The 17,462-nt window shown below is 48.4% G+C and overlaps 1 protein-coding gene across 1 annotated transcript in view; it reads right to left on the bottom strand.

The window, feature by feature from the left end:
- Nucleotides 1-17,462, bottom strand: part of TMEM255A (transmembrane protein 255A) — a 47,977-nt gene that overhangs the window by 2,966 nt on the left and 27,549 nt on the right. The window contains exons 8-9 of the mRNA XM_036068879.2: nt 11,752-11,914; nt 5,871-6,014 (exon numbers count right to left, since the gene is read on the bottom strand). Coding sequence (XP_035924772.1) covers nt 5,871-6,014; nt 11,752-11,914 — 307 coding nt within the window. The remainder of the gene's footprint in view (nt 1-5,870; nt 6,015-11,751; nt 11,915-17,462) is intronic.

Raw genomic sequence — 17,462 nt, 5'->3', positions numbered from 1 at the left:
TCTATCTCATCTTAACTGTGGCCCACCAGCCCCAAGTGCAGGGTAGGTTGGAGGGCAGAGAGGAACACAGGCGTGGAGGTGAGAATACCAATGGTAAGAACAAGGAACAATCTGTCAGGTTGCAGAGACACAAGATGCAATTTGACTTTGTGTTGTCCAACTTTGGTAGTCTTTGGGAAGAGAGAGGATACAGATTTTTTTTTTCTTTTGTAAAAACAGTGAATTGACACGTCAGGAGCCATTGCTGCTTCTTTCTCTCTGGCTCATGTATACCCTTGACTCTGATGATTTTCCTGCTCAAGGAGAGTTGGCCTGTTTTTCTTTGGTTCATTGCTATATCCCGCAGAGCTCAGAACAGTGCTTGGCAAGTAGTAGGTGCTCAATAAATGTTGAATGAGTGACCCTAACCTCAGGAGTATATGAGATGAACTTGGCACGGTTTTTTTTTTTTAAGATTTTATTTACTTATTTGAGAGACAGAAGCAGACTCCCCGCTGAGCAGAGAGCCCAACGCAGGGCTTGATCCCAGGACCCCGGGATCATGACCTGGGCGAGGGCAGATGCTTAACCGACTGAACCACCCAGGGGCCCCAACTGGGCATGTTTTTTAAAAGTAAAATCGAGTTTCAAAGAATGCCGCCCCATCTCGTGGGTACCGCTGCGTTGCTCCAGCGGGGCGGCGTGGCTGAGGCCTGAAGACTGGAGGGGGCTACCCGGATAGCAGGAGGCCAGGGGCCAGTTTTAGGCTCTCAGGAAGGGTGAACATAATAAGCCAGTGAACGGGGCTGGAGAACTGCAATTTTCTGGTGTGTCTTAGCTCTAGCAGGAACTGGTATATTAAAAAAACAAACAAAAAGGGGCGTCTGAGTGGCTCAGTCGGTTAAGCGTTGACTCTTGGCTTTGGCTCAGGTCGTGATCTCATGATCTCGGGAGTCATGGGGATCCAGCCCACGGCTGGGCTCCCTGCTCAGCGGGGTGTCTGCTTATCCCTCTCCCTCTGCTCCCCTCCCCCACTCTCTCTCAAATAAATAAATAAAAGCTATGGCTTTTAAAAGAAAAACAAAAAGACCCACTTACCCCAAAATTTCTCAAGAGTTCAAGTGCTGTTTGGGGGAGGTCATGCCTTTACTTTGTGTGGCTGGCCAGAGTCTGAGTCGATCATGTCATTTTTAAAGGCCTGGGGCAATGGAGAGGCAGCCTTGACATGGGATTTCTGGAGCCTGAGCCCACCTGGCTGAGTCTCCTAATCCCCAGTCCTCACCCCTGCACGCCTTAGAAAGGGCTGTCCAGGTTTCTAGGTCTTGCGCGAGACACGGAAATATCTGTCCACGTCATGCTGGGGCCACCATCACTCCCTCCCCCTCCCCCGCCCCATCCATTATTTCTGCCCTGAGGGAAGGAATGATAGGGTCCTAGAACCTGCAGAGCCTCTAAAGACAAAACTTGAGTCAGTGGACTTGAGACAAGCAGGATTCCTTGCTAAAATCCCAACTTGTCTACCGCCTCCGGGAAGACTTCCTGGTTTTCCATTCTGCACTGCAGTCCTCCCTCCCCTCTCCCTCCTCTCCTGCTGCTTTCCTCAACGAAGAACACTGTCCTCTCAGCCCAGTGGGGACAAGAGTCTCCGTGCCCGGGGACGGGGACGCGGTGCTTGGCCCTTCTGAATGCCGCCACGGGAGGGTGAGAACCAGGCGGCCGGTCTTAGGTGCTCCCAGCCCCAGACGGGAGGCCAAGTTTCCGACAGCGCAGCAAAAGGCAGTTCTGTCCCGAGAGGTGCTACGAGAGGCTTCTGTGGGCAGCAGCTGCCGCGGGGGGGCAGTTGTACACTTTGATAGTAAAAGGGGGGTGGTGACACAACGGCCTTTGGTTCTCACTTATTGCTTTCATGTTTGGGAAGTATTCAAGTGGCCGGGGCTGGGATGTTTCTCACTTCCCTTTGAGGACGCTGGGAGCCTTAAGGATAAAATTGAAGGGCTCCTGGCAGAGCTAGGGAGCTAACTGGCTGTAGTCCACACACCCTTGGGGCCCGGTGGGGGGAGTGGGGGACAAGACCCACAGGACCAGCACGTAGTTTCCAAGCAACAGGCAGGCACCTTGGGAAGGATTTGGCTTTGTTGCAGCTGGGGAGCTGGCCTGGTGCCTTTTGGTTCCTGCCTCCGAGTCGACTTTACTAATGGGACAGGCAGCTCAGAAGAACAGAGCTTGGAATCCCCGCTCAGCGCAAAGCATGAAAAGCACCTAGATAGCCTACTGCTGGGCCTCCGTCAGTTCGAGCTTCCCGAGTCGCTTCTTGGAGGCTGGAGCGAGAAGAGGGGCAAGGCGCAGGCGTGGCAATTCACCAGGTGGACAGGAAAGGAACCAGCCCCCGGTTAGAGTGAAGTAGGGGGACCAGCCCGGTAGGCCCGACTGGGAAGTATGGCTGGAACCCCTTAAGGTTTTACACAAAGCTCCCCTGGGTTGAATTTCCCAGTGGGAAGTAGAAACCGATGCTTTATACCCTGCGGAATTTGGGCTACTTGGCTGAAACCAAAGTACAGGTAGGAGGGAAATGAACGTGGGGGCAACAGAAGTGAGCGGGGAGGTTAGCGAGGAGGCAAAGGTAGTCTCAGTTTCTATCCTTCCTGTCTTGGGGGATGGGGAGCTCATGAAGGGAGGACACCGTGGAGTCCAGTGTTTGCAAGAGTCCCGTTTCTCCCAGCTCAGCACTCACAGCATCCTCGGGGCCATCTGACCAGAGCGAAGTCCTTAAAAACACATCACTTGGGGCGCCTGGGTGGCTCAGTCGGTTGAGGGTCTGACTCTTGGTTTTGGCCTAGGTCATGATCTTGGGATTGAGGGATTGAGCCCCACGTGGGACTCTGCTCTCAGTGCGGAATCTCCTGGAGATTTTTTCTCTCCCTCTCCCTCCCCTTCTGCTCCTCCCCCTGCTCATTGTGCTCTCTCTCTCTCTAAAATAAATAAAGTCTCTAAAAAAATTAAAACCCCACATCACTCAAAACCCACACCACACAACTCCAAAGTCTCCAAAAAGGAAACACAAAGACAGCTTGAACCTAGAAAAAGAACCGGGAGAGGTATGAGAAGTGTCCCAGCAGCCGCTAGAGTGGGGAGCAATTTAATAATTAATCAGAGAGAGTTTACTCTCTAGAGACCCCTTCTGAGTCATGATTAGGAAGCCCATAATTTAAATCAGTAAAAAATATAAAGATCCTAAAATTAACTGGGGGAAAAAGATCTATGCTGCGCTCAGATTTACAGCTTCTCCAAAGAATTCTTTAAGCCTATTCTAGAGTCAGACAGACTCCAATGACAAGAGACTGGCAATGACAAGACTGTTTCCCTCAAAGGATTACACTGGATGATATATGTGAAGCACTCGGCACCATGCTTGGTGCAGAACAAGGGCTCAGTGAATAGGAGATGTTCTTAAAAAGTAGAGGCTTCCACAAATCCCTGACGTCCGTGCTATAAACCCACAGTGTGGGTTTGGGTTAGGGACCCTATTGCTGGGTTTCCACAGCACTCTGGGTAATAGACTATTTACTTTTTTGTCTCCATTGCTGTCCCCTGACCACCCCCCACTCAAGTCCCTGATTTCTTTTTTTTTTTTAAAGATTCTATTTATTTATTTGACACACACACACAGAGACAGCGAGAGAGGGAACACAAGCAGGGGGAGTGGGAGAGGGAGAAGCAGGCCTCCCGCTGAGCAGGGAGCCCGATATGGGGCTCCATCCCAGGACCCCGGGATCATGACCCGAGCCGAAGGCAGACGCCCAACGACTCAGCCACCCAGGCTCCCCAAGTCCCTGATTTCTTAATGCAATCAATCTTTCTATCCACGGCTCCTAGCACAGTGCTTGGCACATGGGAACACAGAGTAAACACCGACTGAACGGAAGCCAACAGCCCGAGTCACCACTGGCATTGTCAATCTTGTTTTCATCCCTGGGGTAGTGTCTGAATGAGGAACGATGGACGAAGAAATGTCTCCATACCCTACAGAGAGGCTTCCTATCTTAGAGTGTACAAGGACCATCAGCAGGGAGATGATTGTTCCTACTTCAGGGGTTCGTTATAAAGTGAAAATTCCTAAAATCAATATAATCAACATAATTTGCTTCGATAAAAAATAAATGGAGGCAGCCTCTGGGGCTGGACCTATGTGTCTGTGGCCCCTCTATCCCAGGATGACCTTTTTTTTTTTTAAAAGTAAGCTCTACGCCCAACATGGGGCTTGAACTCAGTCTCCGAGATCAAGAGTTGCGTGCTCTGCTGACTGAGCTGGTCAGGGGCCCCCCAGGATGACTTTTTATTACTTTTTATTGCTGTGTTAAATTTCAACATCTCTGCATTCTCTCTCTCTCTTTTTTAATAATTATGAGAGAGAGAGAGAGAGAGCACACACGAGAGAGAGCATGAGGGGGGTGCAGAGGGAGAGGGAGAAGCAACCTCCCTGCTGAGCAGGGAGCCTGACCCCAGGACCCTGGGATCCTGACCTGAGCCAAAGGCCGATGCTTCACCGACTGAGCCACCCAGGCGCCCCCATCCTTGCAGTCTCTTAAAGGACTCCTCTTGCCTCTGTCACTGCTGAAATTGTCTATGCCCTTTTTGAACAGATTCGTGTTTCCCAGTCTGTGTAGCACCTATTTGGGTAATGAGTTCCCTCTGTTGTCTGCCTGTAAATACTATAGGCTTTAGAACAAGTTCCAGCATTATTTTTTTCCCAAGCTTTGATGGACACCTCCTTGTTCTGGTTCTGCATTTTATAAGAGTGAACAAGTCCGTGGTCACACTATATATATTACTGTTGCGATATTCAGGCCTAGACCTCCACGCACAGCATCTAAGCCGAACAAAAGGACACTGTCTTCAACAAAATGGGGCTTTCCAGGTTCAATTATTTTGTTAATCTAAAGCTGAAATTAGGTTGCCCAAGGGCTTTGTGTTTGTAAACTGGCTGGCTAATTGGAAGCACCCCCAAACAGTCATGCCTTTATGTCCCCTTGGAGCATCTAGGGGCCCTTAGTCAGGAGAAGCAAATTCATTATGGGCTCCTCTCCTTTCAAAGGTATTTCCTTTGGTCCTCAAATTTTCAATTAACCAGACTTCCGTGTAATCCCACTCTTCTATGGTCAAGGGTTGCCGATCACTGTAAATGTTGAAAAGACCATTTTGCTTGTTTCCTTGAAGTGCCTAGCCCAGTGCTCTGCACACAATGAAGCCCTTTTAATTAAGTGCCTTTCTTGGTTCTGTTTTTCTGTGCTTTGTCTCAGCTCAAAAGGAAAAGGGGAAAGTGCAAATTTGGTAACTCTATTTCGGACCCATGTGATAACAAGGCAAAAAAGGGGAGGGGGGGGTGTTATTTAAAAAAAAAAAACAAAACCCTTTCTCCGTGTAGTCCTAGTTAAGGAAGTCTGGAGAAAAACAAGGGACTTGTTCCTCATTACAGATTTCATTCAATCCCTTGTGTGGCCAGAGTCCTTTGTGCTAAAGAGCAGGTCTAGGCCTCTCTCTGTGGCAGAAGAATGGGAAAAGCCGCGGTTGGACAAGGGTCCATACTGACGTACTAATGAGTACGTCCCCTCCTGGGTGCTGGTCAAGGCAATTTGGGACACCTCGATCCTCGCTCCTTCTCTCCCTTTTCTTCCATCTCTGTTTCCTGTGTCTTTCCCACCCTCCCCATCTCTCCCATCTTGCCTTGCTATAGTCTTTAAGCTCGTCACTGGTACCCACAGGTTGCTGAAGGCCGTCAGGCTGAGGGCCTGGCTACCTTGTCCATAGGAGGGAGGTTCCATAATTAGGGAGAGAACAAGACAGCAGGAATGGCAGCAAGAGTCACGGAGAGTTGTGTTTCCCTCAGAACATACCTGAAAGTCGTAAGCAGAATATGGCGGCAGGTGGGGGGGGCTATGATAGTAGGTATTGTACGATGCCACTTGAGGACGAGCATAGTAAGAAACCGTCGGGTGGGCATTTTCAACAGAACAGTTCAGCGCTGGTAGAGCTGGGTTCTGTAGAAGAACACAAAGTAGAAACAACATAAACGTTCATCACCGGGAGAATGATTAAATAAACTGGCACGTCCGTACTGTGCAATACCATGCAGCTCTTGAGCCACAATGATGTGGACCTATGGTCCCTGCCGGAGAAAGCCGTCCAGCAGACATCGTTAAGTAGTAACAAGACTAGAAAGCCACCGGCAAAACTAAGGAGACCATAAAGAGATCGGTGGTAGCCAGGGGTTGTGGCTGGGGGGAGGGAGGAACAGGCAGAGCACAGAGGGTTTATAGGGCAGTGAAACGTCCCTGTGTGATAGTATAATGATGGGTACATGTCATTATACATTTGTCCAAACCCGCAGAATTACAACACCAAGAGTGAGCCCTAAGGTAAACTATGGACTTTGGGTGACAATGACTTGGCGATGTAGGTTCATCCTTGATAATAAATGTGCTACTCTGCTGGGGATGTAGTTAAAGGGGGAGGCTACGTATGGGGTGGGAGCAGGGAGGACATGGGAAATCTCTATACCTTCCTCTTTTTTTTTTTTTTTAAGATTTCATTTATTTATTTATTTGACAGAGACACAGTGAGAGAGGGAACACAAGCAGGGGGAGTGGGAGAGGGAGAAGCAGGCTTCCCGCGGAGCAGAGAGCCTGATGTGGGACTCGATCCCAGGACCCTGGGATCATGACCTGAGCCGAAGGCAGTCACTTAACGACTGAGCCACCCAGGCGCCCCTCTATACCTTCCTCTTAATTTTGTTGTGAACCTAAAACTCCTCCAAAAAAAATGAACCCGCTACGTTATATAGCATGATTCCTGACTTACGTAAAAACAAAGACCCGAACAACTATACATGTATGTACGTTTGTAAATGAAAAGAAATTAACCTGGAGAGATTCACAACAGACTGTCAACTGTGGTTATCTCTGGGGAGGGAAGTAGCATCAGGAGGTAAATGGGGACCCTTCACTTTCTTTCCTTTTTTTTTTTTTAACTTAAGTAGGCTCCATGCCCAATGTGGAGCCCAGTGTGGGGCTTAAACTCATGACCCTGAGATCCAGACCTGAGCTGAGATCAAGAGCTTGACCCTTAACTGACTGAGCCACGCAGGTGCCCTTCTATTTTTTTTTTTTTATATATATAATAGGTATTACTTGTGTCATTTCCCCCCCTATTTATTATTTTTAAAAATTCGAACCTATAGAAAAGTTGAAATCATGTAAAAAAACAAAAAGACAAAGAAAAGAATAAGATCCCAAATACACTGCTAAAGGAAGTCACCACTGCTCATTAGTTCCCAACCAGGGCTGTCCCAAGCAGGACCTTATGAGTGCCACATGGGTCAAGGTGCAGGGTAAATGTTTTCCCCATTTTCCGTGTCATTGACACTGCTGCCATTTGCGTGGATAATCAAGAGCTGTCTGCAAAATCAATGAGTCTTGATTCTTGGTATGTATCTACTCCACATTAACGGAGAGCAGAAGCTTCCTCTCAAGTGATGAAAGCGTGTGGGCAGGCTTTGGCAATGGCTACAGGCAGCCACGCTGGGGGTGTTGGCAGAGGAATCTTCCTTAGAGCAAGTTTCAACACAGTTCTACTGCTCTCTTCCTTGGAGTGGGTTACTGTTTACATCTCTGGGAGGTTTGAAGAGCTACAAACCTCAGGCATTACAATGCAGCTCCCAGACAAGCAGAGAAATGTTTGTCAGCCCCTCCCACGCTCGGGAGAGGGCTGAGATTCTTGACCATTCCAAGGGCTGGCTCGCTTTATAGAGAAAGAGTGCTCAGAAACGCCCTTACCTCTCCACCAGAATGCTAAGAAGAAATTTCATCCCCGAGGAAGTCCCAGAAAGCATGTTCCCTTGGCCTTCTGTCAGTTAAAAGCACGCTCTCCAGCTCTTGCAAAATGAAACCAGTTCTTCTATGCAAATAAACTAAGCCTAGCCAGAGAGAAACAATCATGCAATGTAAACTCTATCTATAAAAATTGTTGTGTGTTCAGAGAAGAGGCCGGGGGGGGGGGGGGGGCGGTGCGGGGCGGGATCATCTTTGAAAGGAAGTTGACTATTACAGAGAAAACAACACAAGAGGAGGATGGAATGAGCACAGAAAAGGCACGGAAGAGAGGAGAGTCCAGGGTAGAGGGTGTAGACAGAATGGGCAGGGCAAGAGAGGCCGGAGGAGCAAAGGGAGGTAAACGGTTGGGCAGGGAAGGGGCCAAAGAGATGGCTCCAAATAAATGTCTGGTGAGGCCTTACATTGCTAACTGTGATTTTACAACACATTTGGGCTCTGTGTCTGTTTGTGTGTGTATTTCTGTTAAAACCCTGGGGCTCCGGGGACGCCTGGGTGGCTCGGTCAAGTGTCTGCCTTGGGCTCAGGTCATGATCCCGGGTCACAGGATGAGTCCCGCATCGGGCTCTCCACTCAGCAGGGAGTCTGCTTCTCTCTCTGACCCTCCCCCCTCTTGTGCTCTCTCTCTCTCTCTCTCACTTTCTCTCCCTCAAATAAATAAATAAATAAAATCTTAAAAAAAACAACTCTGGGGCTCTGAAGTTGTGAGACCCCCCCCCCGCCCCCCGCCATCACTGATCAGGCACATTCTGAGCTCCAGGGAAACAAGAAATTTCTAGGCGGCCCAGGAAATGGTGAACGCAGTCTTGCCTGGACGAGACTGAGTCTATTCTGAGGCGATGATTGCGGACTTTGGAAATAGTGCCACTTTTATGCTCCCTGCTTTCCTCCAAACCAGAGACACCGAAGAGGAGAAACTGGCAAGATACAGTCACCTTTTAAAGACCCATCTCAACTTCTTCTATCTTGGGTCAACAGACACTTCATCAAACATTTCTCAAAGATCCTTTTCCCCATGCCGCCTCTGGTCGGGGAATGAGGACATCCTTGTTCCTCTCAGGAGGCCACATTCTGGAAGCAGCGGCTCCTAGCCGATCCTGTTGTCAGCTGCCAGCTCCCAGCCCTTGGCTCCTGTCCTCACTCCCTAGGAACGGCTTTCACCAGCCAGCCCCCCGTGGGCCTCCCTGCAGATCCCTGGGCCTTCTGCTCGGCGGGGAGGCACACCACGAGTCGCCAACCGCGTTTGGACCCAGGCCAAAGACGGTATTTAGGCTCACCTGGCTGATGTTCCAGGATGGCCTACACCACGTCTCATTTTAGTAAAGCCATCAAAGTAAGGGCTCTTCCTGGGCCCCCCATCTTCCATTCCCATTCGCTCTCCCATCTCACCAATCGGATCTTTGCGCTCGGTCTTTCGTTTTGCCCACTGGTCCTTGACTGAGTTCCCAGGCCCTGCATTTGTACTTCTCTGGCCCTCCTCCTCCTTTCCTCCTAAGGAAGCTCTGGACAGCTGGAAACAACTCGCCTTTAACTGTTCTAAATTAAAGCCGCTAAACAAAGGAGGTAATGTGTGTTAAAACACTTGTGGAACCGGAAAGGGCTATCCAAACGTTGGTCCGGGCAGCTGGGGTGCAGTAGAAAGAGCAAAGGCTCTGGCATTGGACAAAGCTGGGCTCCAGTCCCAGCTCTGCTGTTTAGTTCTGGGCAAGTCACTTGACCTCTGTTGGCCTGTTTCCTCATCTGTTAAATGGGGGCAGTAATTACCTCATCAGGTAGTAATAGTGGGGAGGCGTGAAGAAAGTAATTGTGCAAAAGCCCTTCGTATAAAGGACCATCGTCACTGCTACCTCTCAGGACAGACCCTCAACAAACCCCCTTTCCCCCTAAAGATCAAAGGTCACAGTGAAATGAAGAGTCCAGAAATAAACCTGTACATCGACGGTCAACTGACTCCTTGCAGGAACCGCATGGAGCCTACCGAGTAGCCACCACCCACTGCATTTGTGCCTCAGGGTAGCTCGGCGGCCCAGGTCTGAAAGCACTAGGAATGTTCCAGAGAACCCTTAACACCCATCCTGCTGTCCCATCTCCTCAACTCGCCAACCCCAGAGCTTCTCCTCCAGCCAGAGTGGCTCACATTCTGCACGGCGCCTCTGCTTTTAGCCGCCCCCTGGGGAAAGTCTCCAAGAACACAGGGCATTCTTTGTTCAACCCAGAAACAGCTTTTCTGAAGCCCTCTCACCCCAAAGCTCCCTTAGGCCCAGCCCTACGGGACCTCCTCCTTCCGAGGGTCCCATCTATGCTGATGCGTCCCCCACTCCTCAGTGCTCCGGCTTGCCCTGGCGTGGGGAGGGGCGCAGGAATGAGAAATGTGTGTATGAGGGGCGCCTGGGTGGCTCAGTCAGCTGAGCACCCGACTCTGGGTTTTGGCTCAGGCTGTAATCTCAGGGTTGTGAGATCGAGCCCTGTGTCAGGCTCTGCGCTGGGCGTGGAGTCTGCTTGAGATTCTCTCCCTCTCCCTCCTCCCCGCCCCTGGCTCTCACTCTCTTTCTCGCTCTAAAAATAAATAAATAAATAGAAAGTGTAAAAAAAAAAAAGGAAATGCGTAAGTGAGAGAGGGAGAGAAAAAAAGAGGGACAGACAGGACGTGAGCGGGGAAGGAATTCTCTTGACTTGGAGTCACCAGCAGGAACACTCAATAACTTCCTGACAACTTGGTCGTGCTCTGGAGTGTTTTCTTTTCCCTTGTCTTACCCCCGCCTTTCACTTTCCATTGCTTAGCCTTTTGACAGTCCAAGGTCAAGTTACAAAATGCCTTTCAGGTTCCTGTTCCTCAGGGAGTCCAAAATGGGACAGAAACAGCCCCGGGCTGAGGGGCTATCTGCCTCATTTCTGGGGTCAAAGGAAAACCCCTTTTAGGCACAAAATAATTCCCTGAACACATGAGGGACCCCTCTAAAGCAGTGGTACTCAATCCTGGCTGCAGAGCAGAACCATCTGGGGAACTTGTAAAAATATTGATGCCCGTGCTTCAATTTAGACCAATTAAATTAGAAACTCTGGAGGAGGGGTCCAGGCATCTGGGCTCTTTTAAGCACCTCAGGTGATTCTATTCTAATAGGAAGCCAGGTTGACAACCATAGCTCTAAAGCTATTATCGCCGTAGTTAGAGATCAAGGTTTGTTAAATGAGCAAAGAAATGCTTAGCAACGCTTTAAAAGCACAGGAAGGAAGAAGCCCCCTATTATGGGGCACTTACTGGGTACACGCGCACACACACACACACACACACACACAAATATGGCCAGGAGTTGAGAGGGAAGATAGGGAACTCGGGGAGGCTGAGGTTGAGGACAAGACCCTGCAAACAGCTTAGCCCAGGGCTGGCCCTTTCAGTGGAGAAAGAGAAGAGCCCACATGGTCTTTCTGGAGAAACTCCAGGATGAAATTCCTGGGGAGGGGGATACTAGCATTACTCTTACCTGAGCTAAAAAACCTCTTTTCTTCCATCTCTCCCAAATCTGTTTAAAAAAAAAAAACACTGCCCAGAAAGGTTTCTACTAAAAGTGAGTGTTTGGTGGGGGGGGAGCATGAAAGGCTATGTTTACATAACCAGCATGAACGGGAGAATTGAGGCCACCAGCTCCTCACCCCCGCCCCCAGAATGTGCCTCAAGAACACGGGCAACTCATGTTAACAAGAAATTTTTGCAGACTAATGACATTGCCTGGTTCCTTCAACTTGAGATGTTGGAAGGCAGCTACATTCTTAAAGCAATGGCTTCTGATTCCTCCCTTCAAAACATGGGTCCCCATCGCCTCCAACCTCCTAGGCTCCACCTTGGCCCCCGGCAGGGGCCTCTGGAATGGGAAGGCACCTCCTTCCTTACCATGTCCTTAAAGCCTCCAAGGACAGCGGCAGTGATGATGCCCAGGAACAGGCCGACAATGTTGAGGATGGTGGCAGACCAGAGCAGGTGGTAGAGGTGAATGATGTCCTGGCAGCTGCTGACGTCGATGTATTCATAGTACCCACCGGTGATCTCCACGCGGCTGGACAGGGAGAAGCACACACCCGTCAGTCCCCAGGGAGCAGGCTGTTTCCCCGAGGCTTTGGCTACCACGCAGCTCAGCGAAAAGACAGGTGAGCAGGTGGGGAGCTAGGGTGAGGGACAGCACAGCCATGAATGCACTGGGGGAGCGAGGCACTATGATAAAGTGTGATTGCTGTTTATCCAAAAAAATAAATTAAAAAAACCACCTCCCTCCTACCAGGGAAACACCTGTCACCATCACTAACAGAATAGGTATGCCTATCAATCTATCATCATAGATGCCGATCAAATCTACGATTGGGAAAAATAATACAATAGTACTCAGTATTACATAGCATATATTGACCCTTACTCCGTGCCAGGCACAGTGCTAAGCATTTTACACGCGTGAATTCGTTAAATCTGTGCTGTCCAATATGGTAGCTACTAGTCACGTGACTGCTTAAATTTAAATTAATTAAAATGAAGTAAAACAAAAAATTCAGTTCCTCAGGCTCACCAGCCACATTTCAAGTGCTCAATAGCCACACTTCTAAGAGCCACACTAGAGGCGGGCTACTGCACTGGACAGAGCAGATATTGCATTACCATTATTGCAGAAAGTTCTATTAGACAGCACCGCAAATCCTTACACTATTCTATGAGGTACGTACTATCACCATTCCCATTTTCCAGATGAAGAAACTGAAGCACAGAGAGGTTAGGAACTTGCCCAAGTCATAAGTGGTAAAGCTGGGATCCGAATTCAGGCTTCAAAGATTTCGCTGTTTCCTCTTTCAAAACAAAACAGCAACAAACACAACAACAACGTCCCAGGAAAAAACTGAAGCCAAGCTGCTGCCCAAAACCCGAATCTCACCTCCTTGGAGAGGGCTTCCCTGGCCACACTCAGTCCAAAGCCACCCCCATCCCCTCCCCGCCCAGCCACCGTCCCTCACATTACTTGCTGTGGACTGAATTGCGTCCTCCTCCAACATTCACAAGTTGAAGCCCTAACTCCCAATAGGATTGCATTCCGACACAGACAGGGCTTTTAGGAAGTAATTGAGGTTAAATGAGGTCAGAAGGGTGGAGCCCTAATCCGATAAGATTGATGGCTTTATAAAAAGAGGAAGAGAGAGAGAGAGAGAGAGAAATCTCTCTCCATCTACATGCACACACTGAGGAAAGGCCAGGTGAGGACACAGGGAGAAGGTGGGTGTCTGCAAGCCAGGAAGAGAGCCCTCCCCAGACCCCCGCCATGTGGGCACCCTGATCTCAGACTTCCAGCCTCCAGAACTCTGAGCAAATGAATGTCTCTTGTTGAAGCCACCCAGTCTACGGTATTTACTATGGCAGCCTGAGCTGCCTAATACATTACCCTCCTTGAATTGCTCTCTAGCACTCATTCATTACTGTCTGTCTCTCCGACCTGAACGGAAGTTCTAGGGCAGGGACTCCGTTTGTTTTGTCCACTGCTGTCCCTGACATCTAGCTGGTGCTCCATAAACACTTGTTGAGCTGATTCAATGAAAGTCCCTGTCTTCTTTGATGTTGCAAACTAGTTTACAACTTGGCCGCTGGAATCGCTAATGAATCTCCAACATTGTGGTTCTTAAAATGAAAGTCACGACCAAAACGCCCCTGGCGTCGGGGTGGTTATTAGGTGGGACTCCCCTCTTAGAAGAACCCTGGAAGTGAAAAGGGGGAAAAAAATTAAAGCTTAGCCTCCAAAGCGAACCAGGGAGGGACTGTTCATGCAAGAAAAGACTTTTAAACTTCACAGATGATTTTATTTTATCTTAGGATTCTTTAAGTGTTTTCGGTGTTTCTTCTGAGGACTTGCCATCCGTGTGGTTACGGGACAGACTGCATCAGAACCATCTGTGTTTGTGTGTATGAGTGCCTGCCTGTGTGTGTCAGCGTGTTATTTGTGTGTCTGCGGGTGCATATGTCTTGGAGAAAGAGATGCTTAAACATGCAGATTCCCAGGCCCCAGGCCCACAGAATCTGGCAGAATCTCTTAGGGTGAGGCTCAGGGATCTGTGTTAACGAGCTCACTGATGTTTGAAACCCACTGTTTTATTTGTTTGTTTTTTATTTTTAAAGGAAACTCTGCCCCCAAAGTGGGGCTCCAACTCTCGACCCTGAGACCAACAGTCGCACGCTCCACCCGACAGAGCCCGCCAGGTGCCCTGAAACCCACTGTTTTAAATAGTAAGCTTCCATAGTGAAATTTTAAAGTTGTCTTCATTCATCGGAATTTGAGCTGGATTTCAGTATGTTCAAGGGCAGAGCTGGAGCCCACCCATAAGCAGGAAGGGATACACAGAAAGCTTATTGCCTAAAGCTTAAAGACCCGTGGCTCTCTGCATACATCCATGAACATAGTAACTCCAAAGTAATTATTACTTGTGGCAGGTAGAATATTTTCCTTTTGATAGTATCAAATAAGAATATGTATATCTAGCTATCATCATAGATGTCGATCAAATCTACAATTCTGAAAAATAATGCAATTATAATAGCAAAAAGTGCTATAGTCCTTACTATTATCTGGTACTATTCTAAGCAGTTTGCAAACACTAACTTACTTAATCTCTATAGTAACCCTATATGGTAGGGGCTATTTTTATCCCTGTTACACACAGATGAGAAAATCAAGGCAGAGACAGAAATTAAGTAGCAGAGGTGAGATTTGAACTCAGACACTCTGGCCTTGAGTTTATACTTAACCATGACATTTTGCTGCCTCCCGAAATCAAAACTGAGCACCACTGACATAAATCACTGTCGAATTCTGTTACTCTATCATTATTAATTATAATCAAACAAACCAGATTTATATTTCATGCTACCTCTTTTCATATTACTTATCTTTTCTTTTTTCACTGAACTTAGTAGAGAACCATGGGCCATAACATTAGCTCCATAGCACCTAGGATATTAGACACTGGATGGAGAAATGATCCAGTAAAGAGGGGTCAAGATGTGCTCGCTTCGGCAGCACATATACTAAAAAAGAGGGGTCAAGAAAGAAGACATATTTCATCATCCTTTTGAAAAATTCTTGCTTCTGATATAAAATGTGAACATATCCCGTGTTTATTGGGATTTTAAGGCATTACTCTCAAGAGTATCACTTATTAATAAAGAGATCTATTCCGTGAAAAGAAAGATAGCTTACTGTTACGAAGAGGAGCAGACAGGACTGCCAAAAGGCAGGCCCGCGGGTAAGGATGAGTGCGGGGCTGTCGGGGTGCAGGAAGGCTGAAGAGTGAGCTTCTGACTGCCCCCAAATTATCTCTGTCTACTTCCCAACACACTGAGGGCGGGCCGAGTACACACAGACAGGCAGGACGGCACAGAAGACTCTGGAGTCGGACTGCATTTGGATCCCAGCTCTGTCACTTATTTGCTGTCTGACCCTGAGCAACTTGCTTAACTTCTCCAAGCCTGGGGGATTTAATGAGAGAATGCACCAGAGCACCACGGCAGCACATAATAAGAGCCCCCGGCAAAACATGTAGCTACATTTTTTTTCCCCTTCTAAGAGCCAGCCTCTGGCAACGAACCTTAGAATCCCGTTATTAAAAGGGTTGACACTTGAAAGGCGCAGACCACACCACCGTGATAGGTTAGTGGTTTGTTTAAAAATACTCAATTATTTTAGATACTATATGTTTGGTTCCAGTTTGAGCAGGTTCAGCAGCTTTGGAAATATTTTTTACTTAACCATGAAGGAAAAGAACATTAATACTTAGCCCTGGTTCAGGGTTTAGCAAATGAATGCGGTTTGTTTCTGTGTGAGATTCATGATTCCACTTGGTTCAGTCTCCAGGCCCGCAAGGCCCTCCTACCAGACCCTACCACTGCCCGATTAAGCTTCCTCAAACATTTTTAAAATGGAATAATTCATATAATCAAAATCCTTCCATGGCTCCCCATTCATTACCTTCCGGCAAAGGGGTCCAAATTCCTCAGCCTGCCATAATCCGAGTCCAAAATGGAGTCCGCGCTCCAGCTAGCCTGGAGCCCCCAGGAGCCCGGAGCTGGCCATGCTGGGTACTTATTCCAAACCTATGCTCAGATTTCTCTCCCTGCATGGAAGGTGCTGCCTTCTGTTCTCTGCCTGTCCGAACCTCTCCCACTGCTTGAAGCTTCCATACCCATCTCTCTAGTGTCTTCCTCAAGGACTCCAGTGCCCCATTCATTGGCTTTTTCCCTGGACTCCCACAGCCTCAGACAGTCTGTTCCTCTTAGTTTGGCACTTTGCAAATGTCAGTAATTCAGTTAGTCATTCAATCCGATGTTTATTGAGGGCCCACTCAGTGCTGAGTACTGTGCTGGGTGCTGAGGCTACAGCCAAGGTGGACGTAACGTCTCCATCTAAATTGTAACCTCTTGAGGGTGAGGGTCATCTCTTACACATCTGTTGTGTCTTCCTCACTGCCGAGCACAGTGGTAGAAACATCGTAAGTCATCAATAAATACCTGGCGACTGAGTAACTGAGTTCAAAGACTGTGGCATTGATCATGAGCTTGATGACCCAGTATGGGCTTTCACCCTCTTGCTGCCAACTTGCTGGGTGTGCCTGGAGAAACAGATAACCTCTCTGTGTTTCAGTTGCCTCCTTAACGAAGGAGGAGGCAACAGATCTTGGATAAGGCAGCAGGGCATCCTTCTGCTCTTCCACAGGGGCCTGGAATCATGGGAATCTTTGTATGGGTCTAAGCTGCCCTCCCCACAACCCCGCTGGTAAACTGAGTTCCGTCAGGGTAAAATTATGCTTTCTCCATACCTATTCTTCTCGAACAGTCCCTGGCACATATTTCAGGAGCTCAATAAAAGTTTGCTGAAGGGAGGAATGAATGAAAGTAAGCTATCTCCTTTCGTTTGGTTACCAGCTGAAGCAGTTCACAAACCACCCCATATCCTTCCATTTCCTTTAGGTGACACGCTGGAAACCAGTGATCTGACTTGACCTCTCCAAAGCTGAGTGAAGTGCTCTGAGAGGCAGCTGCTGAGGAGCTGTGTCCTAGAGAAGGCCACCTTCCTGCACAAGGCTAAATGGAATAATCTATGTTTGGTATTAAAACCTCACTGCCTTGATGTCAAGGAAGGTCTGTGGGTTTGAGGGGACAGTAGAAACTCTGTTTCCATAGCTCTGTACAAATCACTGCCTGATGTTTTTGTTCCCACTTTTTTTTTCTTGGACTTCTTTCCAGGAAATGGACTCGGGGAGCTGCCAATCGATTAAAAATAGGTTTCATGTGAGGAAAACAAATACGCGCTCGGCAAAATTAAAGCCCCCGCGTCTCTCAGAGTGCTTGTTGCTAGCTATGTTTAGGCCCGGAGTGCAGGTCTCTGGCGCTGGCTGGAGAAAGCCTCGGGACAAGGAAAAACTTTGCCCTCTATTGTAGGATCATTGCCTCTTAAAGTCTCGTGGGCCTTGGTTTATGACCCCAGTGGGACTGTTTCCTGATGGAAAGTTCAGGAAGTCTTTTCCTAGTGGCTTTGCCTTTGGAAACTTTGCACTGCAGACAGGGCCTTGACTGATGCCCGG

Source organism: Halichoerus grypus, chromosome X (genome assembly GCF_964656455.1).
Source record: "Halichoerus grypus chromosome X, mHalGry1.hap1.1, whole genome shotgun sequence".
Classification (NCBI taxonomy): Eukaryota; Metazoa; Chordata; class Mammalia; order Carnivora; family Phocidae; genus Halichoerus; species Halichoerus grypus.
The sequence above is the reverse complement of the archived record's forward strand: the minus strand, read 5'-3'. Positions and strand labels throughout refer to the sequence as shown.